The 20,953-nt window shown below is 46.3% G+C and overlaps 2 protein-coding genes and 1 non-coding gene across 9 annotated transcripts in view; 1 reads left to right on the top strand and 2 right to left on the bottom strand.

The window, feature by feature from the left end:
- Positions 1-121: 121 nt before the first annotated feature.
- DEDD (death effector domain containing) lies at positions 122-11,493 on the bottom strand. 7 transcript variants are annotated; one of them, XM_031011606.3, is made up of 6 exons: positions 11,326-11,493; positions 9,616-9,648; positions 2,927-3,315; positions 2,627-2,734; positions 1,866-2,012; positions 122-1,314 (listed from the first exon to the last, which is right to left on the bottom strand). In XM_031011606.3, the coding sequence occupies exons 3-6, from the start codon at positions 3,249-3,251 to the stop codon at positions 938-940; spliced, it is 957 nt and encodes a 318-aa protein (XP_030867466.1). In that variant the 5' UTR covers positions 3,252-3,315; positions 9,616-9,648; positions 11,326-11,493; the 3' UTR covers positions 122-937. The 7 variants fall into 7 exon arrangements, with proteins under 7 accessions (XP_030867466.1, XP_030867469.1, XP_055220232.1 ...); XM_031011609.3 differs by lacking the exon at positions 11,326-11,493 and adding an exon at positions 11,166-11,286; XM_055364257.2 differs by lacking the exon at positions 11,326-11,493 and adding an exon at positions 11,018-11,169.
- UFC1 (ubiquitin-fold modifier conjugating enzyme 1) overlaps positions 11,418-20,953 on the top strand; it is a 26,278-nt gene continuing 16,742 nt past the window's right edge. The window contains exon 1 of the mRNA XM_055364369.2: positions 11,418-11,555. The gene's annotated coding sequence lies outside the window, so the exon portion shown is untranslated. The remainder of the gene's footprint in view (positions 11,556-20,953) is intronic.
- Positions 19,989-20,117, bottom strand: LOC115932621 (small nucleolar RNA ACA64). Its single transcript, XR_004068860.2, has one exon. It is a non-coding gene; the product is annotated as a small nucleolar RNA ACA64 (small nucleolar RNA).

Here is a 20,953-nt window from a genome sequence, read left to right as displayed (position 1 = left end):
CCATTCTCCCAAGCATGGGAGTGGGCATAGGAGTGGAGGAGGGGGAAGGAAAAAGGAATTACTTCACTTTCACCTATGATGCCCTTTGCCCAAGCCAGAAGAAAGCAAAGGGGAAAAGGGCTGCAGGGTACATTATTTATTTTCACTTGAACATGGAAAGAAAGTGTCACACTCCCCCTTCCCCTTTATAGGGGGAGTGTATTTTAATCAGCAACCTCTTCTCCATCCACCCTGTGTATGTGTGTACACATATACCACCACAGTTGGGAGGCATGACTAGGCTGACCCAGTCTTATCTGTTCCTCCTTTGAAGAGGGTTTGACAAATGGGAAAAAGGAAGGAGCCACATCAGGCAGAGGTTTCAAGCCATGGAATGGAGGAAAGGCGGCAGAGAGGAGCAGCACCAGAGGCCAGGAGAGAGTGGAAAGGGCCACAGCTTGTTTTTAAAAAATTCTATAATTTGGAAGAGGGTGGCGATTAATTTTCAAAATACACTTCAGAGTCCCACTTTCCACATAGCTCCCTTACTCACAGCCCTTTGGTTTTTTAGACAAAATTTAAGAGCTCTCATAAAGCCAGAAGTATTGATAACTCCTTAGTGCATCCAAAAAAAGTGTTCACATCAATCCCTTACAAAGACTATGTGCTGTAGACTTTGCTTCTTCCTATACATTTGTCTTACGGCTCAGTGGTAAGGTAGCTGTAGAGACACATTAGGGGGTAAATGGAAAAGGGAAACAAAGGGGAAGCCCAGGCACATGGGTGCAGGGAGGGGTGGGGAATACCACTTCCACTTTCTTTTGTGTTTTTCTTTGAAAAAAAAAAAAAAAAAGGCAGGGGTGTGATTGGTTGGAAGGGTAGAGAACAAACCCCAGAACAGTGTAAGCTCCAGAGGTGGGTGATGGGAACAGTCCCCAAAGTGAGAAGAGGGAATAGGTCACGGCAATGCTTGCAGCATCAAGTTCCTCAGGAGTTTCTGTCGGCCCAGCTCATAGTCCTCCTCGTCTACATTTACCAGCAGCTTGATGGCTTCATGGCCCACAGCTTGCTTGAGGGAGTCTGTGATGAAGACACCTTTAAGTGCCTCTAATAAAGAGCCATTGATGTAGTCGCGCCAGAATGCATCGAGGTAGGTGAGCTCAGAGAACTTGATGTCACAGATGATGGAGCCCAGGTCCCGGGACTTGAGGATGGTGTTGGCCTGGTTAAAGCGCTCAAACTGGCGCTCAAGTGGGTCCTGCTTGTTAGAGAAGACATTGCCCTGCAGAGCAGTCTCATGCTGGCAGTATTCAGCCCGAACCCGCAGTCTGATGTCTGTTGGAAACAGAAGATACAGAGCAGAAGAGGTTACAGTAAGGGATGAGTTTACAACCCAAGCTTGAAAACTGAAAAGCACAACAGAATAAAAAAGTAGGGAATAACACCTGACAGCTTCTCTACATCTTCCCCAGGACTATTTCTATGTATCTCTGAAATCCTTGCCTGAATGCAGGAGGTTCCCTTAAACGGGACATGCCGAGGTCAGCACTGTTCCCATTACTCACAGGTAGCAACTTGTTTATAGGAGATATTTTCCTAATTACCAGGCATAGAAGTTCATTTTAATACTCGACTTGGCTCATCCTACAATAAGGATGTTATAACAACATCCCTGTGATGTAGTATTAACTAACAAGAGTTGAAATGTACCCTGCCACAATCATAAAGAGCAGTTCTTCCACCAGACACCAAACCATTCAGCCTCACTTTGCAATGGCAATCAAAGTGAATCTCACACTGAATAGCATAAACTGCCCAGTGTCCCAACAGTTCTTTATATTCTCCTTCAAGTCTGCTCCATCTCTGGAACCCTTGAACTTCCTCACCACATGTCTGCTTTTCCTTAGGATCTGGTGTCACTGACTTCCGGCGTTTTCGCTGGCTCCCAAGTGTGGCTCTCCCTCGGGCTGGCCGCTTGCTACACATCTGAGGACCCGAAGTGGGGCAACACACCACAGGATAGTGGGGAGGCACTGACCAGAAAGTAAAAGGGAAGAAAACACAGTAGGGTAAAGGCAGAAATTCAAACACTTCTCTTGGAATGAGGAAGGAATCATTTAGACTTAGCACTAAAAGCAGTGGAAAAATGTGACTTGAAAAGACATGTGAGACCAGGTGCAGTGGCTCACGCCTGTAATCCCAGCACTTTGGGAGGCCGAGGCGGGTGGATCATGAGGTAAGGAGATCGAGACCATCCTGGCTAACACGGTGAAACCCTGTCTCTACTAAAAATACAAAAAATTAGCTGGGCGTGGTGGCGGATGCCTGTAGTCCCAGCTACTCAGGAGGCTGAGGCAGGAGAATGGCATGCACCTGGGAAGTGGGGCTTGCAGTGAACCGAGATTGCGCCACTGCACTCCAGCCTGGGCAACAGAGGGAGACTCCGTCTCAAAAAAAAAAAAAAAAAGACATGTGAGAGCAAATACAGGACCTAGGAGAAATGTCACCTCGCCTGATTTTTTTTTTTTATGGGGCAAGATGTGGGGGCACAGCATCCTTTCATTTAAGCTGGCAAAGCCCAGAATGTGATGGGATCAGTGTCCTTTTACTTGATGATGGAAAGTAGGGGGAGTTAATGTCTTCTCACCTGTTTTAGAGGGCTGGGGAGGCCTTGGTTCTGGATCACTGAGGGCTCGGGGGGTCACATAGCGAATTGATGTCTCCTCCAGATACTTGTCTACAAGATCAGGGCACACTGTAGGAGGAGAAGTAATCATTCAGGAAAATATACACCCTTCCCTTCTGTCAGTCCAAACCCCCAGTGGGCCTCACAACTTAACTCTAAGTACTCCCCAGGATCAATGTGTCCTCCCCTTTGGACGCCTATGCTGCTCCTTCCTGGCCTCCCACAACTCTTCCCTGATTCCAGCCCCTAATACTTCCTCACCAGCCCGTCTCCTCTTGAGGGTGACGTAGGGCAGCAGGTCGTGGCGAGTGATGATGCGCAGCAGCTGCAGCACCTGGCGAAAGTTACTTTCATCACAGCGGCCCTGGCGCTCCAGTGCCAATAAGAAGTCACGTCCATTTCGGATGAGTCCACGCTCGTGGTCATCAATGACATCAACAAAGAGGAAAGAAAGCACGCGCACATCTCTGTGTGTCAGATGAGTGCCCACGATGTCAAACATGCGGTGCAGGCTGTACAGCCCATGTTCCTGCTCACCATGCTCTTCTGGCCACACCTGGCTTGCCCGCCGCTTTAGGCCCGCCATGCTGGGGGCTCAGGTACGCAATGCTTTCCAGAATCCCTGCTCAGCAGCTGCAATCCCCACCGTACTGAAAGGGCAGGGAAAGAACCAATGAGACACTCAAGGGCAGGAACTAGTCTTATGCATTCCCATATTCCCAGTCGCTAACAATGCCTGGCACAGTATGGTGCTTTATACATGTTTATTAACTTTTTAAAGTGTTTGTTTAAAAATAAACACTGGCCAGGCACAGGGGCTCACACCTGTAATCCCAGCATTTTGGGAGGCCAAGGCAGGAGGATCACTTGAGCCCAGGCGTTCAAGACCAGCCTGGGCAACATAGGGAGACCCCTGTTTCTACAAAAAAAGAAAAAATTAGCTGGGCTTGGTGGTACACGCCTGTAGTCCCAGCTGCACAGGAGGCTGAGGTGGGAGGAAGGCTTGAGGCCAGGAGTTCAAGATCAGCCTGGTCAACATAGCAAGACCCCATCTCTACAAAAAAGAAAAAAATTAGCAAGGCATGGTGGCATGTGCCTGTAGTCCCAGCTACTCAGGAGGCTGAGGCAGGAGGATCACTTGAGCCCAGGAGTTCAAGGCTGCAGTGAGCTATAATCCTGCACTGTAGCCTGGGTGACAGAGTGAGTCCCCCATCTCGAAAAAAAAGAACTAGTTTAAATTCTGACTGTATCACTGAAAGGCTGTGTAGCTGTGTGACCGTAAGCAAGTCACTTAACTCCAGATTCTTAGTGCTGTCATCTATAAACAGGGATGAATGAATCTACACCTCAGAGTTGTTAAGAATCCAATGAGAAAATCACTGGGTAACTCTTATATAAATGGTTGTGAAACATTTCAAAGATACAAGCATCCTTGGCCTTTGCAGCCCAGAATCATCCCTCCACATTTTTCCTACAATCCAACCACATCGAGAAACGATAACTGCTCAGAAAGTTTATCAATATTTACCAAAACTCGTGGATTTAAAATAAACATTAAGTTTCTACAATAAGCATTCTTGTAATTCTATGCCATTTGTACTCCCTTGATCTTCACCCTATTTGGCAATACCAACTTTTTTTTTTTTTTTTTGAGATGGAGTCTCACTTTGTCACCCAGGCTGGAGTGCAGTGGCGCAATCTCGGCTCACTGCAACCTCCGCCTCCCAGGTTCAAGCAATTCTCGTGCCTCAGCCTCCCAAGTAGCTGGGATTATAGGCACGCACCACCACGTCTTGCTAATTTTTGTATTTTTAGTAGAGATGGGGTTTTACCATGATGGTCACGCTGGTCTTGAACTCCTGACCTCAGGTGATCCACCCACCTCAGCCTCCCAAAGTGCTGGGATTACAGGCGTGAGCCACCGTACCTGGCCTTGGCAATACCACCTTCTAAGCTTTCCTCATGGATGTCATTTACCAATCCCTATCAATGACCAATTACAGCCCCACATTCATTATATAGTTTGGCTCTTGATTCACAAAGTTCCTCCATCATTATGGGCTATGGGAAATACCAATGACGCAGCCATTAATCAATTCTCAAATTCAACAACTTTGATTCAAGTCACTCATACTTACTGCTCCACCAGACAGTACCATCCTATACTGTGCACTCTCTGGTCACACTCTCCAATCACACAATCAATCCTAAATTCCTGTTAATGCTACTTCTAGATATTTCTTAAATCTATCCTACCTTTCCACCTCCACTGCCATGGTTCAGATTACAATAATCTCTCACCTGGACTACTGTAACTTTAAAAGTTCTCTGCAACACCAATCTTAACCTACCTAAATCCATCCACTGCCACATCTAGTTCAGTTAGCTGTCTGAAGTCCACAACTGACCAAGTCACTTTCCTGCTTCAGACCCATTGATAGCCCCATCGTTATCTATAAGAACATTCCAAACTCTTTTTTTTTTTTTTTTTTTTTTTTTGAGACAGAGTCACTCTGTCGCCCAGGCTGCAGTGCAGTGGCACGATCTTGGCTCACTGCAACCTCCGCCTCCCGGGTTCAAGCGATTCTCCTGCCTCAGCTTCCCGAGTAGCTGGGACTACAGGCACCCACCACCACGCCCAGCTACTTTTTGTATTTTTAGTGGAGACGGGGTTTCACCATATTGGCCAGGCTGGTCTCGAACTCCTGACCTTGTGATCCGCCTGCCTCGGCCTCCAAAAGTGCTGAGATTACAGGCGTGAGCCACCACGCCTGGCCGAACACTCCAAATTCTTTACACACACATCAAGCCTTCTAAGATCAGGCCTACCTTCCCAACCTCATTTCCCATCACATCCGCTTTTTATTCTCTAACATTATCAGTTTGTTTATAGTTCACATACATCATGCAATTTGTTTCTCTATACCTTCTTCAGGCTCTTCTCTTTGCCTGAATGCCCCTCTCCCTTCTCTATTCCACACCCCCATCATCACTCTTTTTCAGATGGCTAACTCCTACTCATTCTTTAAGAGTCAGCTCAGATGCCATCTTCAAAATGCATTTTCTACACCCCCATGCTGAGATAAGTAGTCCTCTTCTGTGCGCTTATGGAACACTATGCATATCTCCTTTACACCATTTATCACCATGTACTAAAATTATTTGTGTATTTATTATCCCATTAGATCCTACTCAACTCATGGAGAGATATATTCATCTTTATATCCCTAGTGCCTAGTAATGGACAGAGCCTCAAATATAGTGGGAGCAACCCACTGTTGAACTGAACTTAATCTCCAGGAGATCACCTCAAGCAATTCCAATTAAGAAACAAATTCACAAAAGTCCAAGAGAGGACCCCATTAAAAACAGATACAGGTAATTCAGTTACCATGCATATATTCTAACTAGCCATAGCCGCCTCTGCAATGTCCAGAACTACCCACACCATACCACACCACTCTACCCTACTCAACACTAAAACAGGTTGCTCTGTCCATTTTATACAAAAAGGAACTGAGGCTAGACTAGGAAACAATAAAATAATAAGCTTCTTTGGAAAAACAAAGCTGATAGAGAAAGCTGAAGAGTAAGTAGGAACTGGTCCTTTCTTCCTCAGATGAAAAACTAAAATGAAAGCACAGAGAAACTCATTCCCTTAAGAAAAGGGGAGGTACACTCTGGGATCACTTAACCCTATACCATGGGTTCTGATATGCAGACAGGAAATGTAATCCATATATAGTTTTGAGAGCCCAGATGCCCCACCCAAAGCATGGGAAATAGCTATTCAATTATAGACTGGTATTCCTTGTCTCTTCCTCTCGATTCACCTGTTGCTGTCACTGGGTACAAATGAAGGTGCTAAAGGAAAATAAGTTCTTGCTCATAGCAGGCAACATGAGAAAACTGAGCCTCCTCAGAGCCCCTGCAACTTCTCTTTGTTCCCTATCCCACCTGTTCCCTTGGGCCAGCTGTTGATTATGAGGCTCTCAGATAAAGCAGATGGGTAGGTTTCACATTAAACCAACCAGAAGAGCCGGTTGCTCCACAGTTCCCTAATTTAAAGTGTGCTTAAACCCCAGGAAATGAAGAAACACTGTCCCCACATACCCTCGCAATGGAAAATAAGGCAAAATACAGGAAAGCACTGTGGTCCTACTTATGTATCAATGGATGTAATTCTATAAGCTTCAATCCCTTGAAGTTAACTCCCTACATTTGAGAGGAAACAAACACACTAGCCACCTTTTGAGTCCTAGATCCCAGGCTAGATCATCAATGTACTAGGAATTATAATAGCTTTTAGGTCAGTGGTTCTGAACCAGGGGCAAATTTGACCCCTGGGGAATATGTGGCAATGTCTGGAGACATTTCTGATTATTATGCCTGGTGGGGAAGGGGACTGCAATCAGCATGTAATGAGTAGAAGCCAGGGATATTTAGAAACATCCTATAGGACAGGTGCAGTGGCTCACATCTGTAATCCCTGCACTTTGAGAGGCCAAGGTGGGAGGAACACTTGAGCCCAGGAGTTTGAGATCAGCTTGGACAACATGGTGAAACCCCATCTCTATGCAAAATATAAAAATTAGCCTGGCGTGGTGGCATGCACCTGTGATCCCAGCTACTTGGGAGGCTAAGGTAGGAGAATCGCTTGAGCCTGGGAGGTCGAAGCTGCAGTGGGACGTGATAGCGCCACTGCAGTCCAGCCCAGGTGACAGAGTGAAACCCTGTCTCAAAAGAAAAAAGAAACATCCTATAATGCACAGAACAGTCTGCCACAACAAAGAATCATGCAGCACAAAATGTCAATAATGCCAAGGATGAGAAACCCTATTCTAGGTGGAGCATGGTAAAGGGTCAAAAGAATGCATGTCACTTTCCACACTAGATCTAGAAAAAGCCATTTGGTCCCTCCATCCAAACCCATCAAACAACATTCCGGAAGAAAAGAAAAGCCTGTCGGACATACATGTTCATTTAACTCCCAAGTCCAACTGCACTAAGGTGTTTCATGCCACTCCAACCTTGGGTCCTCTGTCACCTGCTGTTGCCATTCAGCTGAGGAACAGGTGGTAGTTCTACATCCACTTCTGCCCCATCCCAGGAGGTCTACTTTGACCTAGTTCAATCTGGAGTTCTGTGGGGATATTAGAAATGTAATCCTCTGCAAGACAGACACAAAGGATCCTGCTCGTAAGCCTCAGGGTCATCTTTAAAGTCTTGGAACTGGATGAGCAGCAAATTCTCCTTGTTAGGTCACTAATCAGACTTATATTGCTTATTCAATGAAGCAAACATAGAAATATGTAAGTTCCTCAAGGCCATGTCCTTGGGAGAAATATGAGGATACTGTCATGCAGGTTAAGAGGCAGCCCTCTCCACTTAATGCAACCCAGATAAGGGTTCCAAGAATCTATCTAACTTTAACATTAAAAGAATGTGATGAGGGCTGGCATGGTGGCTCACACTTGTAATCTCAACACTTTGGGAGACCAAGGCAGGAGGACTGCTTGAGCCCAGGAGTTCGAGACCAGCCTGAGTAACATGACACAACTCCATCTCTACAAACAATAAACAAAAATTAGCTGGGCATAGTGGGACATACCTGTGGTCCCAGCTACTCTGATCGCACCACTGCACTCCAGCCTGGGGTACAGAGTGAGACCTTGCCTCAAAAAAAAAAAAAAAAAAAAGTGATGAAAGTTCAGCTGATTAGTAAAATTAGAAAACATGACCAGTTTCCTCTAAAACCAAAATATACTCATATTTCTGTGACAATGAAGCAAGGGAGCTCAACTTAAAACATACAGAGATTCTAGATGACAGGTATCAGAATGGTGAGGAGAATGTAACCCTCTGAACAGAAGATTAGAACTAACTCAAGTCTTGGTATCTGAAACACTGCCAAATACCAAGAGACGAAACTCCAGCACACAGAAAGTCCTGATCCCACTGACTGGTCTGGCTGTATTTGAGATAGTAACACATGAATTCTCCCCTACAGTTTCCCAAGAATAATTGATTCCAAGGAATTATTGTATTTCCTGGAGTTTTGCTTTTTTCTTTAGAGAAGTCCAAGTCAGCCAAGGGCCAACAGTCTATAGGTATCTTCAGGATTTCCTCCTGATTGGTCCTTCTCTACTACGTTTCTACTTCCAAGCAAAGTCTGGTCTCATCCCAACCAGGAATATCTGTAGTTTTTGAGGTACTTGGCTCTCTCAGAAGCCCTTAGGGGAAAGCGACGTGAAAGAAATAAAAGAGTGCTGTCTTGAAATGAAAATGACAGTCATCTTTTCTGAACAGGGATGATATTTGTAATTTCATAGAATTAAGAGATATCTGACTCTCTCAGAAGTCCTCAGAGGAAAAGTCATGCAGAAGAACTACAAAAAAAAGTGGTATCTTGAAACTTGAAATGAAAACTACATAGAAAATCTTAAAGATGGTTAAGAGTACATTCTTGCTGGTGGGATAGGAAATGTAATCAAATATCTGGAAGTCAGAATTACATAGTATGTTTTCAAAAGAAGGATGCCAGGAACCCCCCAACAGCTGGAAGAGAAAGTTAGAGGAAAAGTTTCCCATGGAAGGAAGGTGTCCCAGCAACCCTCCAAGGGCAACATTTAGTAGACAATGTACTAGAATACAGCCTTCCATATGTTAAAAAAAAAAAAATGTTTCGGAGCTGACCAAGAAGACTAGACAATAACAAACCAAAGCTGGGGGATTGTCCCAAGACATCTAAATCTCCTTCTCTTTCACCTCCTATCTCCAATTAACTAAAGACAGTGATTACAACAGATCTCATGCACTCAGATGGATGAATGATAACTCATTTTCCCTGGCATTCTCCTCCTCATTAATGTACCCAACCTCAAAATAACTCCCATGCTATTTCCATTCCCTTCCATTGTTTGAAAACAATAAAAAAGTTCTAGACTTACCTCCGCAAGAAACTTAATTTCCCAGGTCTCTTCCTAGCACAAGTTTCACAGCCAGCAGCAAAACAAAAACAAATAAGGAGGGGAAAATAATTAATTTTCAAGTTTTACTTTGAAACCTCAAAGGCCCATAGAATTAGACAATCTTGTTGCAAAAGTACACAGACAAGCCTAAAGCCATTTAGAGAACTCACCCCCAACAAGTCTCCAGGCTTCCCTAACTCTCTATTAGTCAATTTACAAAAACAATACCAACTCCAAGAATTTCCAGTCTCAATGGCTTGTGGCAAGACAGCTCCCAAATTTAAGAACTTCTGGGAAAACCAATTACCCTCTGGCATCTTCTCATCTTCCTCCACAATTCCTTATTCCTATTTTGTTACAATATTAATGTTAACTTTCATCTTTAGAAAAAACTGGGAGGAAAGTGGTTACAGCAGACCAGCACTATCCTCCAAATTCTACATTTGGCCCTTTCCCTTAACTAGCACACAATAAGAACAAAATATCTAATGGCGCAGCATCCACTTATACGTCTATGTTTCACCAGGGAAAGTTTTTCTACATACAGTATCCATGTTACCCCCTCCCTTCCAGACTTAAAACAGCAAAAGGGTCTGGAAACTACAGCACTCATTTAATTAACCTGTCTAGATGCCCAGACTTCCAGAGCCTCCACCTTAGCATATAGGGTTCCAATATAGCCATGTCTGCTCCCCCACTCTTGTATTGCTAATGCCTAAAACTAGAAAAGTCCTTTGCTCCTCCACACTTGGGCGACACCGGCTTCCCCATTTTCCCAAGCAGGAAAAACAAGGGAACAGTAAGCTAGGGAGTCTTTTGGAAAACAAACCCAGTTGAATTCTCATCCAACCCCAATTCTGCAAACCCACATGACCATTCCCTTCTGCCCTTCCCACCCTCTTAAAAGCTAAGGGCCTGGCAATTAGAATTGGCTGCAACTGATGCTGCTTAACTCTGTTCTATCCTCCTCTCCACCGGGGAAAGGGAAACCCCCGAACCTCTATCACCCGTGCAGCTCCACTGTCCTATCTCCCATTCCACTCCCCTTCCTCCCAAACTTTCTTCCTCCCAGTCTCTCACTTTCTCCATTACCTCCTCCCACCGACACTCTCTCCATTCCCCAAGCCTCCGTTCTCCCCTTTTCCACCCAAATTCTCCCCAGGCCCTTCCCCCTCCCACCTCCAATTTAACACTTTCGAAGCCCCCCCAGAAACGTCTTAACTCCAATTCTGACCTTTCCCCACCTCCTCGCAACACCCCTCATCAGAGTCCAGTCCTCCCTCCAACCACATGCCACAGCCCCCTTCCCCTTCACACCCTCAGCCTCTCCCTCCTGCTCCTACCCCCTTCAATACGAGCGGATCGCAGCCCCACTCCCCACCTCGGCCTCTCTAATACCCCTGGCTGGGCCCAGTCTCAGCCCTTGTTTACGCCCCTCCCCATGCCCTCACTCCTCCGTCTCGACCCCTGCCCTCTCCCGCAGTTGCCATCTCCCCTGCACGCCCCCCTCGGCAGCTCCCCTCCCCCACCTCTCAGCGTCCCGTCACCTCCCTCTCTTGAGGTTCTCAGGCTGGACGTCGCCACCGCCTCCCCCTCCACTTTCCTTCCCCAAGCCCTTTGCGGCCCCGCCCGGCCCCGCCCCGTCCCGCTCGACTCCCTCTCCCCACTCCGGCCGCCCCTCCGCCTCACTCTCGGCTCAGGCTCGGCGCCGCCATGTTGGATCCATCCGCGCCGCTCTCCCGGGCCTGCCTCACGGCGCCGCATGCGGGCTCCAGCAGCCGCCGCCGCCGCCGCCGCCGCGGCCGTGGGGGAGGGGACAGGCGGGCGGGGGTGGCTGCATCCTGAACGGCGCCTCCCGGAACCCGGCCGGTTAGTGGCGGCTTCGAGGCCATAGTGAGACATGAGCCGGAGTAGCCATAGTAAGTGAGGGCAGCCTGGCAGCGGCATTAATCGGGGAGTGGATAGCTTCACTTCGGGAGGAGAGATAGAGATTGGCAGCCATCTTGCTTTGGGGCAAGCTGGCAACGCTGGTTTGTCTTGACGGCTGCTTAGGGCGGTAATAAGGAATCGAAGAGGATAGCATTCTTGAATGGGAAACATTGGTGGCGCCACAGCTGGTTGGTGGCGACTTCAAGACCCACTGGAAGGCTGGGATTGGCAGCCATGACTCATAAGGGCGGAATACCACGGGGATCGGTTTGTCTGGCGAACTTGAGTGAAGGGTCAAGATCTGGCTTTCACCTTTCCTCTGAGCTTCCTGATAACCCGGACGTTCCGTAAACCCGGATCCGGAGCCGAAAGCGGTGCCCAGATCCCGTCTCGGAATTCATTCGTTCAGCATTTACCTTTTGAACGCCGGTTTCCTGTAGGAAGTGTCGCCTAGCTGATCCGTGTAGGGCTGTTGGGAATTGGGGGTGGGGAGGATGGTGCGGGTACGTTCTGGAGCTGCCAACAGCCTGGTGTGGCTTAAGAAAGTGGTAATAGATAGGGGAAGACCAGATTATGCGAAGCCTTGTAAATTAATTGATTTTTATCCTGAAGGCAATGAAAAGTCTTTGAAGAATCTCAGCAGAGATGTGAACAATTTCATTTGCATTTTAGATCGCTGCGTGCAGTGTGAAGGATGAATTGAGGGGACAAAGTGAGAATCAAGGAGAGCAGTTGTGAGGTCTTTTCCAGGCAAGGATGATGATGGTCTGCCTGTGGAAGGGAGAGTGCGGATGGGGAGATACAGATTGGTTTAAGAGATACGAATGTTGTGACTTGGACAACCGGGGAATAATGATACCAGTTTCTTTCTCGTTTAGGGGGGAGATAATGAGTTTTAGGTGCCCCTGGGATATTAGCTAATGTGGGTTGGGAACCCAAAAGAAAGGTCCGAGGTGTATGTGCGTGTGCATATAGATAGCTGTTGAAGCCATGAAGTGGGCTAGAGAGGATACCTGCATTTGCGGGATAGGATGAGGGAAGCCGAAAAGAGAACACTGAGAAGGGGCAAACCGAAAGGAAAGAAGAAAACCATAGAGAACTATCAAGGAAACTGGTGAAAGCGTTTAGTGTAACAGAGATAAAGTAAAATGCTAACTAAAATATATCCATCAGGGCCGGGCATGGTGACTCACACCTATAATCCTAGCTTTGGGAGGCCGAGGCGGGTGGATCACTTGAGGCCAGGAGTTCGAGACCAGCCTGACCAACATGGTGAAACCCTGTCTCTACTAAAAATACAAAAAAAAGTAGATGGGTGTGGTTGCACATGCCGGTAATCCCAGCTACTTGGGAGGCTGAAGCATGAGAACTGCTTGAACCCAGGAGGCAGAGGTTGCAGTGAGCCGAGATCGCGCCACTGCATTCCAGCCTGGGCACCAGAGCAAGACCCTGTCTCAAAAAAAATAAAATAAATAGGCCGGGTGCTGTGGCTCACTCCTGTAATCCCAGCACTTTGGGAGGCCATGGCGGGCAGATCACTTGAGGTCAGGAGCTGGAGACCAGCCTGGTCAACATGGTGAAACCCCGTCTCTACTAAAAATACAAAAATCAGCCAGGCATGGCAGTGCGCGCCTGTAGTCCCAGCGACTGGGGAGGCTGAGGCACAAGAATCACTTGAACCCAGGAGGCAGAGGTTGTAGTGAGCTGAGATCGTGCCACTGCACTCCAGCCTGGGTGACAGAGTGAGACTCTGTCTCCAAAAAAATAAAATAAAATAAATAAAATGTATCTATCAGATATTGCAACAAGGGTCAGGCACAGTGGCTCACACCTGTAATCCCAGCACTTTGGGAAGCCTAGGCAGGTGAATCACTTGAGACCAGGAGTTGGAGACCAGTGTGGCCAACATGGCAAGACCCCATCTTTACAAAAAATACAAAAATTAGCTGGGCATGGTGGTGCGCACCTGTGATCGCAGGTACTCCGGAGGCTGAAACACGAGAATCACTTGAACCCAGGAGGCGGAGGTTGCAGTGAGTCAAGATTGCACCACTGCACTCCCGGCAACAGAACAAGACTTTGGTTTTTTTGTAAATAAAACAAACAAATAAATAAAAAGGCCAGGTGTGGTAGCTCACACCTGTAATCCCAGCACTTTGGGGACCGAGGTGGGCCAATCACCTGAGGTCAGGAGTTCGAGACCAGCCTGGACAACATGGTGGAACTCCCATCTCTACTAAAAATACACAAATTGGCCAGACATGGTGTCGGGCACCTGTAATCCCAGCTACTTGGGAGGCTGAGGTGGGAGAATCGCTTGAACCCAGGAGGCAGAGGTACAGTGAGCCAAAATTGCACAATTGCACTCCAGCGAGACTCTGTCCCCCCAAAAAAGATACTGCAACAAGGAGGTCATTTAGGAAATTTGGAGAAAGCTGTTTTGTAGTTATGGTGGATAGAAACCAGATTGAATTGAGAAGGCACAACGTATAAAGACAGTTTTTTCATGGTGTTGATGTAAAAAGGAGACTAGTGGTAGGGTGTTGCAGGAGGGAGAATTCCAAAGAAGGGGAAGAAGTTTTAGGTACCTGTGAGATAGCTAGATAGATATGTCCTAGTGGCATGTTTAATACACAGATCTAAAACTTAAGAGAAAAATATAAGTGGAGAAAAAAAGCAAGCACAGAATAAATATGACACATTTACACATGCATTAAAAAATTATGAAGAGTGGGCCTAGGAGGGATAAGACTTATACTTTTCATTTTACATCTATCTTTATTGCTTGAAATTATTTTATTATGCACATATTATTTTATAGAAAGCTACTTTTTTTTTTTTTTCTTTTTTGAGACAGTCTCGCTCTGTCACCCAGGCTGGAGTGCAGTGGCACGTCTCAGCTCACTGCAACCTCTCATTCCCAGGTTCAAGCAATTCTCCTGCCTCAGCCTCTTGAGTAGCTGGGACTACAGGTGCACGCCACCATGCCTGGCTAATTTTTTGTATTTTTAGTAGAGACGGGGTTTCGTTATGTTGGCCAGGCTGGTCTCAAACTCTTGACCTCGTGATCCACTCGCCTCGGCCTCCTAATGTGCTGGGATTACAGGCGTGAGCCGTGGTGCCTGGCCAGAAAACTACTTTTTAGAAAGCCCTGTGATATATAGTCCAGAAATTCTGAAACATCAACATTTCAGTGGTAGTTGAAGCCATAGATTTCGATAAGCTCCCCAGAAAAGAGCAGAGGGCTAGGAAGAGTGCTCTCAGAAATTCCAACATTTAAGGCACAAGTAGAAAAAGAGCTCTTGGAGAATCTTTGAAAAGGAACAGCGAGTGAAGAAGAAGAAAACCTGGTAGATAATTGTCACAGAATCAAAGGGAAGAGTATTTCAAGGGGGTGGATGTTGAAAGTGTCAGATGTCCCCAGAGAGGCAGCTAATAGGAAAGGTGCTCTTACCTCTGAACCTAGGTTTCTTGGAAGCTTGGCACAAGAGTCAAATCCAGATCTTGAACCTTTCCCCAAGTATCACTGGGCAGTACAACCCCCAGGCTATTCTGCCCTTATGCATCATGGCTGCCAGTCCCAGTCTTTCAGTGAGTCTTCAAGTCAACACCAGCCAGTGCTGGCACCATCAATCTTACTACACTCAATAATGATACCCTGGCTGGGTGTGGTGGCTCACATCTGTAATCCCAATACTTTGGCCAGGAGTTCAAGATCAGCCTGGGCAACATAGTGAGAGACCCCATTTCTACAGTTTTTTTTTTTTTTTTAATTAGCTGGGTGTGCACTTGCCTGTAGTCCCAGCTATTTGGGAGGCTGAGGTGGGAGGATCACCTGAGACTGAGGAGTTTGAGGTTGCAGTGAGCCCTGATGGCACCATTGCACTCCAACCTGAGTGACATAGCGAGACCCTGTTTCAAAAAAAAAAAAGAAGAATGCTACCCTCTCCCAGTCCTTACTATGGCCCTGAAGCTGCCATCAACAAAAACCTGTTTTTCTAGAAATGGTGAAATTAAGGAATTGAAAGTGGGAGTATTTATTCGTTGGAGTTGGAGGTCAGGAACTAACTGTATTTTTCATGGGTTTTTCTAAAACCTCCCAGGATGATAGTAAGAGTTGGCACAAAAAGAGGTTAATAGGTGCTGAAGGCTGGGTTTGGAGGATCACTTGAGCCCAGGAGTTTGAGGCTGCAGTGAGCTATGATTATGCCACTGCACTCCAAAAAGAAAAAGAAAAAGGTGTTAAAGGGCAGTAAAGCCAGATGGCATAAGCTTCAAAGGGAGAAGAATTTTTGCAAGAGGATGGAAGCACAGTGGTCTAGAAGTAGCAGTGGGTAGCAAAGAGAAAGCTGATACCTTGCCACCCCTTCCTACAGGAGCAAGAATAAACAGCCTGTAGAAGGTTGAAGGGAAAAGGTGTTCACTAATTGGGAAAAGTAAAAAATTTCTACCTCACCTCTGACCATTTTTTCCTCTATATCCACTGGAACACTTTTCTTTTGTAAACAATCTCCCTTATGTATTCATTGTCTTCGTAGATTGCTCCTTAGCTTTTCCTAGAGGAATAGCCATCAGGACAGAGGTAGCTGTGATGTGTGGAATGCAGATGTAATCCACATAAGCCCACAAAAAAGGCAGACACAGGCACTACTTCTTAAAGGAGAATAATATTCTCCCTCTGTATCCATATTCTGAAGTGGTTTGACACCTAGTAGTCTTGGCACCATGATGGTAATTCCTTTCCATGAACCCACCTCTCCCCTCCAAACCTAACCCAATTCCATTCAGAGGATTAGAGAAAGCTGGGGATTGCCTTTTCTAGTCATAGTATGATGTCCAGTCTGCTTATTGCAGCCAATGGGGAAGAGAACAGATCACTTTCTTCACTGAGAATGGAAAGCTTAGCCAGGCACGGTGGCTCATGCCTGTAATCCCAGCACTTTGGGAGGCTGAAGCAGGAGGATCACTTGAGGTCAGGAGTTCGAGACCAGCCTGGCCAACATGTTGAAACCCCATCTCTACTAAAAAACACACAAATTAGCTGGGTGTGGTGGCATGCGCTTGTAATCCCAGCTATTCGGGAGTCTGAGGCAGGAGAATTGCTTGAACCTGAGAGGTGGAGGTTGCAGTAAGCCAAGATCACGCCTGGGCAACAGAATTGAACTCTGTCTCAAAAAAAAAGAATGGAAAGGTGAAGGAAGGGCTGAGATTTGCCTTCATTAGGCCTTCCAAAGTAATCTCTCTTCCCCTGCAGGACTCGCAGAACTCAGTTCTTTTCCCTGGGGCCAGACTTCAATGACCAAATTTTCCAAATTCCAAACATTGGGACAGTTGCCTGGCCAGCTGTTCCTAAACTAGTCAGTTTATTTGGAGGGATATTTTCTGCTTGGGGAGCCCTGGAAGTTCACTCTTTCAACATGAAGTCCTAAGATCGTAATGCCAACAAAGAGAGCTGTGCAGATTTCCTGAGCTAAGCCAAAGGGACCTCCTGTGCAGAGATGGGCACCCTCATGTCCATCACTGAGAAAAAAATATTTCAAACAGTTTAGAGTTTTTTGTTAGCTATAGCTAGACTGCTGTTCCTCCTTAGCTTAAACTATACATCATCTGTACAGTTAAAATAAAAACTTCATCTCTTGCCTTATGAACCACCCTCTCCTTGATTCAACTAAAAACTTGGGGGAACTTCCTCTGAGAAGATTGAGAACCCTGTGTAGAATTCTCTTGTGGAAGTCCTCTGCTTGTTATGTTTCTTCCTTTACATTAGTTCCTGTCTCTTCCTCAGCTGAGAAAACATCCCTCCAGCTTTCAAAGACTGGCCCCTTCAGCTCTATCCTGATGCCCATCCTTTTCTACTTATCAAAACACTACTCCCACAGTTACCTCTTCCTTCACTGGAATCTGTAACCTGGAACCCTTCAGCTATCCACAGGCTCACATTTCCACTGTGTCCTTAACTGTAGTTTTCAACTCCCTGTAATTCTCAGTAATTAGAAAGGCCTTTTTACTATCCTTAGATAAATCTCTTCGTAACTTCCATGTATTGGTTCTGTTTTTTCTCTCTGGGTCAACACATCATAGCCACGTGTCCCTACTAAATATTTTTTTACAAGTCAGTGGTAGTACCAGTTTAGAGTAAAGCAGATCTGTTCTCTTTCTTGATCTGAATACTCTGTTAAGGCTGCTTGTCCTAGTCCATGTTCCTTCCCAGGTCTGCCAGATTAATCTTTTCAAACCAGATATTCCCTTAAGAAGTCTATATCTTGCTGGCACTAGCCCCTTGTCACAAGTATCCTCTTGACTCTTCCAGGGCCACTCGGATCCCTGTGTCCCTACCATGGCTTTACTCTTCTGCTTTACTCTGCAGGGACTTGCTGACCTGATGATCTGCTCTATTCTTGGTTTCCTATTAACTCTAAGCTGCCCCAGTTACTCATTTTCATCCAGGCATTATACTACTGGCTCCTCCTAATTTCAGTTCAGCTTGGAGCCTAGCTCTAAGTCCAGAACTAGAATTTATTGCAGTTCTGGCTTCTATGGCTCCCGAATAAAAGAGTAGGGACCTCGGCCACACATGGTGGCTCATGCCTGCAGTCCGAGGACTTTGAGAGGCTGAGGCGGGTGGATTGCTTGAGTCCAGGAGTTCAAGACCAGCCTGGGTAACATGGCCAAACCCTGTCTCTACAGAAAATAATACAAAAATTAGGCATGGTGGCATGTGCTTGTAGTTCCAGCTACTCAGGAGGCTGAGGTGGAAGGATCACTTGAGCCTGGAAAGCCGAGGTTGCAGTGAGCCAAGATCGCACCACTGCACTCCAGCCTGGGTGACAGAGCCAGACCCTGCTGCCTCAAAAAAAAAAAAGAAAAAGAAAAAAGAAGTAGGGACCACAATCAGTTGCTGAATCCTAGTGATCTGCTGTTCAAGTCGCCTCAACCTGTTCCCTTTTCTTCATTCCCCAGCTCTGACCCTCACTAATATGACAGGCAAGTTCCTTAACTTCTCTAAACTTGTTTTCTTATCTGTGAAAGAAATATAACATCCACCTTACAGATCATTGTTTTAATGATTATATTAAATGATGTATAGAAAGTGTTGCACAGGGCCTAGTGCTCGATAAATGTTACCTAATATTTATTATTGTATTATATATAACAAGTTTCACCAGGTTTCAGAAATTCAGCAGGCTCTTTATCAATGACTCTTTGCTGCCCCCATGGGGATGACTTTTTCCAAGTCATTGGTTATTCCAAAGACCGTAACATAAAACAACCCTGTCTCACCAATCCCACCAGTTAATTAGAGAATTAACCAATTTTTCTTTGGGTGGTTGTTCAATTAAGTAAAAATGCTCTTATATTCCAGACCATTCTTTTTCAAATAACATAACAGGCTGGGCGTGGTGGTTCATGCCTATAATTGCAGCACTTTGGGAGGCCAAGGCAGGTGGATCTCTTGAGGTCAGGAGTTCGAGACCAGCCTGACCAACATGGTGAAACCCCGTCTCTACTAAAAATACAAAAATTAGCCCGGTGTGGTGGCGCGTGCCTGTAATCCTAGCTACTCAGGAGGCTGAGGCAGGAGAATCATTTGAACCCGGGAGGCAGAGGTTGCAGTGAGCTGAGATTGTGCCACCGCACTACAGCCTGGGTGATAGAGCGAGACTCTGTCTCAAAAAAAATTTTTTTTTAAATAAATAAATAACAATAGGCCGGGCGCGGTGGCTAACGCCTGTAACCCCAGCACTTTGGGAGGCCGAGGCGGGCAGATCACGAGGTCAGGTGATCGAGACCATCCTGGCTAACAAGGTGAAACCCCATCTCTACTAAAAACACAAAAATTAGCGGGGCGTGGTCACGGCAGGCGCCTGTAGTCCCAGCTACTCAGGAGGCTGAGGCAGGAGAATGGCATGAACCCAGGAGGCAGAGCTTGCAGTGAGCCGAGATTGCGCAACTGCACTCCAGCCTGGGCAACAGAGCAAGACTCTGTCTCAAAAATAAATAAATTAAATAAATAAATAAATAAACAATAATAAGGTTATCAAAAGGTTGAAAGTAAAATTGTAGGAAAAGATAAGCTATGCAACATAAACCAAAAGAAGCTTATGTTAAAATCAGACACAATTGACTTGAAGGCAAAAAGCATTACTAGAAATAAGGACATTTTATACCAATAAGTTTAATTCACCAGGAAGTTAAAAAATTTATTTATTTATTTATTTATTTATTTATTTTAGACAAACAGCTTTATTTGAAAGACGGGGGACAGCCAAGTCCCCCTGACCCTGCGGTCCTGGCAACGTCGGTCTCAGGCGTAGGAGGACCAGTGTTCTGCGGGGAGAAAAATAGGGTTAGGGGTCTGCAGCCGGGGTCAGGAGTCAGGGGTCAGACCACGCGAGCAGCCGCACCCGGGGGGAGGCCGCGGCCCCTGTCGGGGCCTGGGTTTCACCGCCGCACATGGCGGCAGCACGCGGTGAGCTGAGGTCCCCGGAGGCTCTTGGGCGCCGAATTTCACCCGCGGCCACGGCCAAAACCGGGGGTGATTTTCAACCAACGCCGGAAAACATTTCTAAATTTGTATGCACTTAACAAAACCTCAAATAATATACAGCACCGAGCTACAAGGAAAAATAGACAAGTTCACAATCATCGTAGGAGATTTAGCACACCTCTCTCAATTAATAGAGTATACTTCTTTCAGAACTGATAGAAAAAGTCAGGGCCAGGTGCAGTAGCTAATGCCTGTAATCCTAGCACTTTGGGAGGCTGAGATGGGAGGATTGCATGAGGCCGGAGTTCAAGACCAGCCTGGGCAGCATAGGGAAACCCTCATTTCTACAAAAAAAAAAAAAAAATAGGGGCGGGCGCGGTGGCTCACACCTGTAATTCCCAACACTTTGGGAGGCCGGGGCGGGCAGATCACCTGAGTTCAGGAATTCGAGACCAGCCTGGCCAACATGGCGAAACCCCGTCTCTACTAAAAGTACAAAAATTAGCTGGGCGTGGTGGCGGGCACCTGTAATCCCAGCTACTCAGGAGGCTGAGGCAGGAGAATAGCTTAAACCTGGGAGGCGGAGGTTGCAGTGAGCCAAGATCGCGCCACTGCTCTCTAGCATGGGTGACAAGAGCAAGACTCCGTCTCAAATAAAAAAAAAAAAAAAATGCTGAGCATGGTGGTGCATGCCTATAGTCCCAGCTACCCAGGAGGCTGAGGTGGGACGATTACATGACCCCAGGAGGTTGAGGCTGCAGTGAGCTATGATGGCACCACTGTACTTCAACCTGAGAGACAAAATGAGACCAACTCTTTCTCTTAAAAAAAAAAAAAAAACAAAGACAGAGAAAGAATAAGAAAAAATCAGCAAGGATATAGAAAATTTAAATAACACGA

The sequence above is a fragment of the Gorilla gorilla genome, chromosome 1, assembly GCF_029281585.2.
Source record: "Gorilla gorilla gorilla isolate KB3781 chromosome 1, NHGRI_mGorGor1-v2.1_pri, whole genome shotgun sequence".
NCBI classification, from domain to species: Eukaryota; Metazoa; Chordata; class Mammalia; order Primates; family Hominidae; genus Gorilla; species Gorilla gorilla.
Note: the sequence above shows the minus strand (reverse complement) of the source record. Positions and strands in the feature narration are given on the sequence as shown.